The sequence below is a fragment of the Apaloderma vittatum genome, unplaced genomic scaffold (assembly GCF_000703405.1).
Source record: "Apaloderma vittatum isolate BGI_N311 unplaced genomic scaffold, ASM70340v1 scaffold44403, whole genome shotgun sequence".
NCBI classification, from domain to species: domain Eukaryota; kingdom Metazoa; phylum Chordata; class Aves; order Trogoniformes; family Trogonidae; genus Apaloderma; species Apaloderma vittatum.
This window is the reverse complement of record NW_009707235.1, coordinates 1-11,025: the sequence shown is the minus strand read 5'-3', so window position 1 is coordinate 11,025 and position 11,025 is coordinate 1. Positions and strand designations below refer to the sequence as shown.

Below are 11,025 nucleotides of genomic sequence, written 5' to 3'. Positions count from 1 at the left end.
ATTGGTCAAGCACCAACTCAGGGATGCTCTTGCTGGCACCATAATCCTGCATTCAGAGAAGAAATGCTAACATTGCATTAGTAAATAATGAATGTGGTTATTTGCACTGACGCAAATGATGATCCTTTTATTTTTCCAGCTGTTTCTGAAATTATTGCCTTGATATAATGACATTAATTTATTTTTGAGAAATAAATTTTTTTTTTAAAGTATCTTGAGTTGAAGGAATTCATTTCAGCTGTCATTTTTTTCTAAGGATTTTAAACTGTGTACTTGGTTTTCACATCTAACTTCTAATTAAGAGCACAATGGTATCATCTTAGTAACAATTTTTGTTTGGGAGCATTTTCTCTCTCTTTCTTTCTGATATGCATCCAGTGTTGCACAGGCACAGTATCTTATTACAATTGACCTGTTCGTAAGATGTTTTAGGATACTGATTTGATCATAAACACTGGCAAGACCTGCTTGCTTTACTCCAGGCAGTATCTTTCAGATGCAAAGGGGTGTGGGACAGGGCCATAAAGCTTAAACTTGTTTTCCCCCCTAATTCATACAAAAATTACCATTTATTAAAACATACTTCTTTTTAGTTTTCCAAAACTACTACACACTTTAGCTAGTACAAAGGGCTAGTGGCACTAACACTTTGATAATTACACAAGCATCAGAAACTGCATATATGAAGCCTAAATCTGAGGGATTACTGCAAATAAGATTTATGTGCATTAAGACATAAATACCTTTACTAACTTGTATAAATCTTAACATGAAGCAGAGGAACAGAATTAAATGTGTTGCAATTTAAACATTAGGCTTAAGTATTTTGTATATTGCAAGTGTATCTTGGCAACAAACTGATCTGTTGTATTTCAGCAGCTCTGCAGGTGGAAATGTGCTGAGCAACTTGGGTAGTAGGTAGGTCTTTCACTGTTTATGCAGACACGTTCCACAAATGCAACCGTTGTAGTTGAATGGTTATGCAAAACCAAGCACACATTTAGCTACTGTTGACAAGGTCAAGATACACTCATCTAAAGGATTTTTGCAGTGTCAGATTATTTTGCTATTATGAAAATTACGATGCAGCCAAAAAATAGTGTTTATGTATAAATTCATTGTGGTTTAAATCAAGCCGTATGTTTCTCTATGTAATAGTAAATGAAGAGCATTAGAATGAGGTTGACCAGTGCAGTAATTGAAAAATACTAAACTACCTCAGGTTTTATTCTCTCTTTAGACAGATCAGTTTGCCTTCAGGCTAGAAATCTATACATCAAATTTCAGACAGATTTTTTTAAAAGCAAGTAACATGTAAGCCCTTCAAACCAGGATTTGAAGTGGAAAATATAACCAGTCTGTAAGTACAGTTGCATCACAACACTAGTGGAATTCCACTAACATAACGTTGCATAAAGCCTCACTTGCTCCTCCTACATGTACTAAATATAAATGTGCATGAGCAGCAAAAGCAATTTGCCTATATCTGCATCAGCTAAATAGCATTTGCACTAAAATTGTGGATCTGGATACTAACTTCTCTGATAAAGCTCCAGATGAACCTGATAAATAAGTAGAATCATAACTTTAGATGCTGTTTAGTTGCTTGCTTTAGAAGGTATTTCACTGTTGAAGTGAATTTATTTGTTTTGGAAAGGAAGAACTTTTTTTTAAATTTCCTAACATCACAATTTCAGGTAAAAGTTTCTCTAGAGTCCTACTCTTCTTGAGCTACTAACCAATTTACATCTATGCAAATCCTGGAACACTTATGTTCATTGTTCTGAACAGTATTACATAACATGGGGCTATTGAAACGCAGAAAATATTTTTCTGTGTAGAATGGCAATGCGATTAGCTGAATGCTGTTCAGAAGCTAATTGCTTTTTAAGGTGATTCTCCTTCTGTCACTCATGATGGGTTATAAGTTTCACAAGAGACTTATTTTCTTTCTGAATGTAGCATGCTTACAGTTAATGTACATTAAATGTGAACTGCATCAAATTGCCAGTCCAAATGTCCCGCTGTTTAATTTAGAGTTTATATGCAAAGCTGGGGGAATATTTTCTCCAAAACTAAAACTGTGTCAGACATCATGCTAGTTCTAATAATTTTTATTTTAATTTTTTTTCAACTGGTCAATTGGAGAATAGAAAAGTTTTTTGAAGAGATTTCAATGTTAGCAAGGATATAATGAAACTGGTCTGTTCAACACCTTCCTGGCTGTTTTCCACTGCCAGCGTATTTGCGTACTTTATTCTTGGTTGGTAAGAGTGCCAAAAAGAGATGAAGAAGCTGTCTAAATCTGTCTCTTTCTAAATCCACGTCTCATTTTTCAGTTTACTTTTTCTGTAAAGCTTATTAGGACTCTTGTAATAGTAAGGCATCGGGGAAGAAATCCATTTGTGATTCTGTTGTAAAAGAATGAGGCTGTAAGTGCAGGAAACCTGAACACCTTTAGCAGAGTGATTCCAGTTTGGGTGTAGTTTAGTTTCCATAGATGCGAGTGAAGGAACTGACACTGCAGACTGACTGCAGTTGTGGCAAGGCTTTTCCTGCCAGTGGTATGGAAACTGATTATTCCTCTATTAAAAAAAAATAAAATTAAAAATCCATGTTGCTTACAAATGTGTCATTTTAATGATTAACCAAATTTTGTATTAAATACAGTCCATGTTGATAATACAGATTATAAACTCATGCAGGAGCATGTGCTTCTGTTTTTGTCTAGCTGGAGATTATCCCTTAATCATGCAGTGTCCAGGTATGCATTTTCAGATTTGTTGACTCAGGAAAGCTGGAGATAACATTAAAGGCTGATGACATTATACTGGAGCTACATTTAGGTTTCTCCTCTGAACAAGAACTCTTGCTTGAACCACACAGTGAGAAGAATGGCAAGAAGAAATGTCCTCATTACTGGTTGTTCCTCAGGAATTGGACTGGCACTAGCTGTAAAAATGGCAAAAGATGAACAGAAAAGATTTAAAGGTAATAACGTATGTGTTATTTATCTTTTTATAAAGATACTCTTTGAGACAGTACTGTTTTTCCCCTCTATGATATAACAGGTGATTGTATTCAGTTTGGTGACTTGTTTCTTGTTGGGTTCCCACCTCCACTGTCATGAAAATAGAATACAGTGAAAATATACTGCATTATGTAAGCAGATCATATTTATGTACCTGTGTTGAAAAGCTACTTGAACTGAATAGTTTACCAAAAAAAAAAAAAAAAAAGACAGTAGCATAAAACCAAGTGGCTGAAAATGTCTTCAGTATGCTACCTTGGATATATATTCACAGTTGCAGTTAGCTGTTAGCTTTGCTTCTGGCTACTAAAAAACTTGTTCAATGAAATCTGTGTGCCCATTTGAGGATCAAAGAAGTTAATTTAGGAAAACAGTTCTTAAATTTATAATTTTTTACTTAAAGCATGTTTAATTATTGAAACTTTTGTAGGCTTCTGAGGGTGAGGATTTGTCAGAGGCTGGGATTTGTCATTCTGCTGCAAAATAGGATACTTGCTATGATTGAAAATGCACATCAAGGTGAACACACCAATGTGTTAATTCAGTTTCTCACACTCTCATGGTATTTTACTGCTAATTGACTGGGCAGAGATTCATAGTTTTCTGGTCAGTTAGGCCACAATAATGTTAAAACTAATTTCTATTTTGAGAATAGACATTTTTGCAACCTAAGGAAGCATCTTTCTTACACTTTTTCATAATATTATGTGTGTTCTGCTAAACATGTTGGTGATTAAAGATAAAAAAAAAAAAGGATGCCTGGAATGCAAAATTGTTTTAGTTACCTAAAAATGCTTCAGCAGCATAACTTGGTACCCATTATTTCAAGTTTTGGTGCTACCATTATCATCATACACTAAATATTCTTCATGTGCATAGCTATTTAATTCTCCTTTTGAATGTCTTCATTTCAGAACTAGACTCTGGGAAATCAGGGACAATATGTGTTGAACAGAGTTTCTTTCTACTTTAAGTTTTTATCTGGGTTCGATCACTGATATTTAAGATATGTATGTAAAAGCAATATTCTTTCATAATTCTCAGTAAGACTGACACAGAAAAAGTTGTTGGTTTCGTTTGTTTTGTTTTTTTCTGATAACTGCTGCTTTTGGTGTATTACAGTGTACGCCACAATGCGGAATCTGGCCAAGAAAGAGCCCCTTGAGGAAGCTGCAGGTCGCAGGCTGGGCAAAACCCTCGAAATTAAACAACTGGATGTCTGTGACGAAGAGTCTATTAAAACTTGTGTGAATAGTATCCCTGACAGAAGGATTGATGTCCTAGGCAAGTACAGGATGTATATGCTATAAATAGATAAGTTTTCTGTTTAATATTTTCTCAAATACCCTGAAGAAGTTTCACTAGTGTATTTTTTAAATGATCAAAATAATAATAATTATACAGTGTGTACTGTTCAAGATTCTTACGGCTTCATGGAGACATGAGTGAGTTAAATCTCAGCATGCCTCTGTGCAGTAGGGAATCTTGTTTTCCCCATTCACAAAGGAGAAACAATCACAGAGAAGTGTCTTGGATAAGATGATACAGTTTTTAGTAAACGCGAGAAAAGAACTTTTGCCTAAATTGGCATCTTCACGTACAAGACTTTCTGCCCTATTGATGAAGCACAGCCCTGTTTACATTGAAGGCAACAGATTTCTGTACTAAGGAAGCAACTGCATTTGGAAACTAGCAAATAAAAGAACAAATGCAAAGAAAGTAAGGGTACTTTTGTTTTGTACTGAGAATTGTAACTGTACTTCACAAATCATTCAACAAGAAGTGTTTTCATACTCTTTTACCAAATGATTTAAGGGAGGGGGCATCCACAACTGTCTCGGCAACCTGTTCCACTGTTTCAGTATGCTCACAGTAAGGAATTTCTTCCTAATATTTCATCTAATTCGATCCTCTTCAAATTTGAAAACTGTTACCCCTTGTTACTCCTCAATAACAAGTGCCTCCCCATCTTTGCCCTAAGCTCCCTTTAAGTGCTGGCAGGCTGCTCTAAGAGAGCAGCCCTTAGAGACCTGGGGTCTGGAGCCTCCTCCAGGCTGAACAGCCCCAACTCTTCCTGCCTGTCCTCACAGAGGAGGTGCACCAACCCCATCATCTTCGTGGTCTCTGGAGCTCCTTGAGTTGCTCCGTGTCTTTCTTAAGGGAGGGCGCCCCGAGCTGAACACAGTAGTGTGGGTGAGATCTCACGAGATCATTTTAAACCTATTTTAATCCTTCCTTTAAGGATTATTTAAGGATCATTTGATCCTTAATCCGCATTTTACTTTCAAAGACTTTCCAGTAAAGATTGCAAGTTAATATTTACGGATGTTATTGCTCTCTCTTGTCTTCCATTTTGTGCAGTTAGCAATGCTGGAATGGGGCTCATTGGACCTATTGAATGTCAGACCATAGAAGAAATGAAGACTGTGATGGATACCAACTTCTTTGGACTGGTTCGACTCCTGAAGGAGATTTTGCCTGACATGAAGAAGAGAAAGAGCGGGCACATAGTTATAATAAGCAGTGTTATGGGAATACAAGGCAAAGTTGGGGTTTTTGTTTGGTTGGTTTTGTTTGTTTGAACTAAGAGTTCAGTATTCAAAATCAAAAGCTTGCCTCTTTTTATCTGAAAAAAGTCAGAGCTAGCATATCTATTGTGCTTTGTAATTCTGAAGTTCCATCTATAGCAAGTGCAGCACTTAAACCTGCTGGTTTTTATGCATCTAGGTAGTATGTTACTACACAACTTTTTAACAACAAAACCTGCAGAGTGAATTACTTATTTTTCTTGGCGTTTTAACTCAAATTAATTAGTTCTTTCTTTTTACTGGGAAACAGAACTTGGAAGCATTACTTTTCTATTTCCTATTGGAAAAGTTAATGGGGACAGGCAGACATGCTTACTACACTCTTCACAATACTAATGGAATAAAATCTAATCATGTCCTGGACAAATGTGTCATCTTTTTGTAAAGTTTCTCCTCTCATAAAACTCCACAGACTCTAATTTTAGCCACAGATAATGATGATCCTACTCTTGTGTTCTGTCTGGTCTAGCTGCATTTGTTTCAATTATTCCAACAGTAGCACTGACCTTACCTGGATTATCTGGGTGAGCAAGGGTCCTAATTCACACTGCAAGAGTTGTTATTTTTTAATACAATACTTACCATCCACCTAAATGGATCGATGTAGTGCTTTTTCTAAATCACTCATATGCAAAGTGGATCTCTTGCATAATCTGATCTCCTACATTGCACTCCGCATATCTTCTGCGATAGCCTATTAAAGTCTTGCTGATAAATAATGCAGATGGTATTGCATGTACATACACTTTCATACCTCAAACTACAAAATATTTAATATTAACACAAGAGATCACAGCCTCAGCTAGGAGGAGGAAAAGCATTAGTCAAGCATCCTTTCCTAGAATAAGCAATTTTGAGAACATAGGCAGAGAACTAGTATTTAGATTCAGTATACAAAAGGATTTTTCTAACGTTTTCCTGGCAAGACTAGAAATTTTGGGAAAATATAAGAGTTTTTAAAACTGTTATTGAATACAATACACTGAATACAATCACATGCTCAGGATGTTTTGTTTGTTTCATCAGGTATCTTATTTAACGATGTTTATGCTGCATCCAAGTTTGCTGTGGAAGGATTCTGTGAAAGTTTAGCTATACAAGCACTCAAGTTCAAACTGCAGTAAGTATTGATCCACTGGTGTAAATTGTATTTTAGATAGTTCTAAATATATTCAGAGCTCGCAAACAAATTGTTAAAGCTTGCTGTTCTCTAGGGAAAACAAACTAAGGAACCCATGGGAATTGTACATCACGCAAAGACAGAGGAATGTCCAAACTCTTCACATGACATAAGCAAGAAGATCTGGATGCTAAAAATAAATGAATAGCTAAAGGCTTATGTAACATTTCTGGAAGCATATTCTTGCATACAATATGAGAATAAAATTATACTATCAACCTGTAATATTTTTCTTAGAAAGGAGAACAGACTTCTTAGGCAATTCACGGATAAAAAAAGTTCAAGGGCTCATCATAGAGAGCAAGTGAAAATCCATCAGAATTGAACACAGGGCAAGATACTTACGACAGGTGGGAGGAAGGGGAAGAATGTGGTGCACCATTGCATAATGTTTAAGACAGTATTTAAGAGAATGGTCCTGTTCATTGTGGAATTTTGGGGTTAGATTTGTCACATGTATATTCACATTCATGTAATTTTACTACTCTTCGTTGTGTGAAGTCCAGCTGTTAAATACCTGTTGCATCTCTGAGAGCTCTTGTGCTGTGGGAGGAGAGACAGCTGCTGTCACGGGATTTCAGAGACAAGGCGGTATCCACACTATAGTTTTGCAAATTGCTCTGAAAAGTTTAGAGGGATTTAAAATATATATATTGTAACAATACACAGGATATTCCTGAATTCATAGTAAGATTTCAAGAGTGTTAGATGCGGCAAAAAGAAAGTTAAAAAAAGAAAGTTGAATGGGAAAAGTACAAGGTCCAGCGTCAGGAGTGACGCAAGAGAAAAGGCTTTACCTCTAGCAACAGCTGGAATTCTGCTGTCACGGTCAATAGCTTGACTGAGTTCTAAAGAAGAGCCTGACCAGAACTCAAGTCTAGGAGGAAGTCCTACCCCAAAGACTATTTTGAACTTGTGGCTAGGAGTAATTACTGCCTGAGAAAAGAACTGGGAAAGAACTGACCAGTAATTGTGTTTCAGTGACTTGCTATAATACTCTAGTGAGCAAAATAAAATTTTCCAGATATAGCAGCAGCCAAAATCTGGCCGCCCACATCAAAATTCTCTATATTGTATTTTATTATAATCTTGTGGAGGGATCTTGAATTATGTAATACTACTGAAAGCTTGACAAAGAAAATCCATGTCTGGTAAATTCCCCCTTCTTTTTCAGCTACTTTTAGTATTATCATGGGAAGGCTATAACAAAGAACTCTATGTAGGATTTTGTCCAGAATTAATTATTTTTCTTAATATTTGATGAGTTCTTGTGGATAAATCATCCTTAGATCCCACAGCTGCGAGACAGCAGGTAACAACTGCACTCATTTCTGCCATGAATAAAGTTACAGCACTTCCCTGCAATATGATTCCTATTGCTCCATGTGAACGGGCAGGAGCATGGGAGCCATAACGTGGTACAGATTGCCTTTATGGAATGTGCTGTTCAGTACCACTTGCTAATGTACTCACAGTACAACTTGTCAATATTTTTTTTGAGAAAAATAGAGAGGTGTATTTCTCACACAGACTAGTCAGTAACCACTATATCTTTGGTTTTTAACCAGGTTAAGTCTGATTGAACCAGGCCCTGTAGTTACAGAGTTTGAAAGAAAAGTGTTTGAAGATGGAATGAAAATGGATCTTTCTGCTGCAGATGAGGAAACAGCTGAGATGTTCACTAATATTTACCTTAAAAATTACAAACAAATTTTCCAGAGCCTAGGACAAAGTGCTGAAGACGTTGCAGAGGTAATCCACCAACAATTCTCCATATTTTTTCTCTTTTTTTTTTTGTCTTTGTAATTTACAAATGCACTGGTCGTTTCGTGCTTTTTTGTTGTTTTTTTTGGTAGAAGCATTATATTTTAAATTATTTTTAAAAAATCAAGAGAATCTAAAGTTTTAAACTAAACCCCCTATGAAATATTAAAAGAATGTTCATTTTCAAGTATTGAAGACAACTGTGAATTGGAATTTGAATACCACTGAGGTATTAAAGGCACTTACACATCATCTGGTGAAGTCTGGACAGTCTGCAGTGTTACCACACATCTAGGCAGGGTTCCCGCCACTGGTTAAATCCTCTCTCCTCTCCATCTCCCTCGGGATTCCTCCACTAATGAGAAGTTCGCTCAGCTGCTACAGACCACCAAGGCACAACAGAGATAAATGCACGTAGTTTCTGGTGCTTGGGGCTTTCCAGAGGAAAACAAATTTAGGCAAGCTGCAGAAGGGGACAATGATTTCAGGCGCTGCTGCTAAGGAACAGCTTCAATGTTAGCTGCAGGTTCCCAGATCTTGCTGCAAAGTGCATTATTCCGATCCTTTCTCAGTGAAATGCAAAAGAAAGGATCTACCTATTGTGCGCATGTACGCATAATTCTGGAGGCCTACTCAGGATACCTAGGTGTAAGGTGCTATCACCATGATACAGATAAACAGAAATAGGTCTAAGAATAACTAAGAAATACTTCTTACAGCCTTAAAAATATTTTAAGATAAGTTTCTAATGAAATTATAGTAAAACTACATACAGACTTTTACATAATTCTAGCACTTTTATTCTTCCACTTTTTCTCTGCTTAACTGAAAAATATGTTATTGCTGTATTATTTTGGTAAAAGTTCTTTAACAACTTTATTTCTAATTCTTGACAGCATACAGTAAAAATCATTCTTGCAGAAAATCCACCTTTTCGCCATCAGACCAACACCCTGTATACTCCGATGACAACTCTGAAATATGCAGATCCAAATGGAGATCTACCCATTGATATATTCTACAAAATGGTTTTTCATCATGACAAAGTCTTCAGTGCAAGTCTTAACTTTATCAAATTGCTAAGGTGGAGAAGTAGAAAGAGCTTTGACCTGGGAAAACCCTCACAATGAGATTATATACTGCAAATTGGAATTACTTGTAGCTATTGATACCGCAGTATGTTGTTACTCAAATGCCTTTGCTCTGTAGCTGTAAAAAGACATTCAAGATGTTCATTTGAGCCTAGCTAAGATATTCAGCTCAGTGCATTTATCTTGAACTTCACATTTCAGATAACCTTGGAATTAAAATCCTTTAACTGTAGGTTTATTCTGTTTAGTCTTTGCTTTTTAGAGAGATCTATTTTCACGGCAACATGAACACTGACTGACACTTGTCTATTCAATATTATCCCAATCCCAGTCACTTATTAAAATATAATAGATACTCAGATGTGTATTTTATGTAAATTATTTAGATTCTTGCTATCAAAAATATTTTATCTTTTTACTTACTGGAACTGAATAAAATTAGTATAGTGATCCCTAAATCACAACAGCATTCATATTTTCAGAATTTGGGTCTATTTACCAGTAACATAAGAGAAAATCTCATCAACCTTAAAATGTCACAACCAAAATATTTATTAATCATATGTATAGGTTATAATATTCCTTTGTATGCAGTGGTTACTAACATATTACACACAGTGGGCAACAAAATGTTTTTTTTTAAAGGCACCTCAAAATAAAATACCTTCCTACTGTCTGGGTACTAATTTTTGCAAAAATATTATTAGTAAGAAGTGATGTAAATTCATTAAATGCTTTCAGTGCCCTGAGGGGCTAAAGCTGAGCCACAAGCTCTCCTTTTCCAAGTCATCTTCATAAGTACTTAGTAAGCTAAACTAATAGCAGGAGAATATCTTTTCCCTCTCTTCCTCTCACTCTTATACATGTTAGCAGAGGCTAAGCTGGGGCTGTGAGTTTATGTGCTGTTCTTGCATGGTGTTCTCGGTCTCTGACCTCCAGCCTTGCCTGGGCTCTGCCTTGGGCCTCCAGGCTGGAGCTTCTGGGCATGTTCTAGCAGCAGCCCTGGTTTCACTTGCAAAGCCCAGCTGGAGCTCACTGGGGATACTGGAATTGGCTTTCAGCTTCCTGCACTACTTTCTCACTGACGCCGAGTCTAACTCCGTGCTTGGGCTTGCCCGTTCCCAAGAGCAGCTCAGGGAAGCCAAGCAGCACCCACCGCGCAGGAGCTGCTCTGGATACCGAGCGCTCCAGAATCGCTGGGCTCACTTCGCAGTTGTCACCCTCGGGCTGGGTCGCAGGGCCTGGGCTGCTTTACCCTGTTTTTCCTTTTCAGCACAAATAACCACGGATCCACCGGGCTTTACTGGGCCTTGCACACCTGCCAGCGCAGTTCGCTTTGCTTAACAGATCGATCCTAGTTAAATCCAGCAA

At 36.9% G+C, this 11,025-nt stretch overlaps 1 protein-coding gene across 1 annotated transcript; it reads left to right on the top strand.

Annotated features, from left to right (window-relative positions):
* The first annotated feature begins 2,894 nt into the window (after positions 1 to 2,894).
* RDH8 (retinol dehydrogenase 8 (all-trans)) lies at positions 2,895 to 9,693 on the top strand. The gene is made up of 6 exons (XM_009866083.1): positions 2,895 to 2,991; positions 4,154 to 4,315; positions 5,393 to 5,572; positions 6,646 to 6,739; positions 8,368 to 8,551; positions 9,460 to 9,693. The coding sequence occupies exons 1-6, from the start codon at positions 2,895 to 2,897 to the stop codon at positions 9,691 to 9,693; spliced, it is 951 nt and encodes a 316-aa protein (XP_009864385.1).
* The last annotated feature ends 1,332 nt before the right edge of the window (positions 9,694 to 11,025 follow it).

Coding starts and splice junctions, on each gene's coding strand:
- RDH8 (XM_009866083.1), top strand. CDS start 2,895: ATGGCAAGAAGAAATGTCCTCATTACTGGTTGTTCCTCAGGAATTGGA. Junction 6,740..8,367: donor GCACTCAAGTTCAAACTGCA/GTAAGTATTGAT, acceptor GTTTTTAACCAG/GTTAAGTCTGATTGAACCAG. Junction 8,552..9,459: donor GTGCTGAAGACGTTGCAGAG/GTAATCCACCAA, acceptor AATTCTTGACAG/CATACAGTAAAAATCATTCT.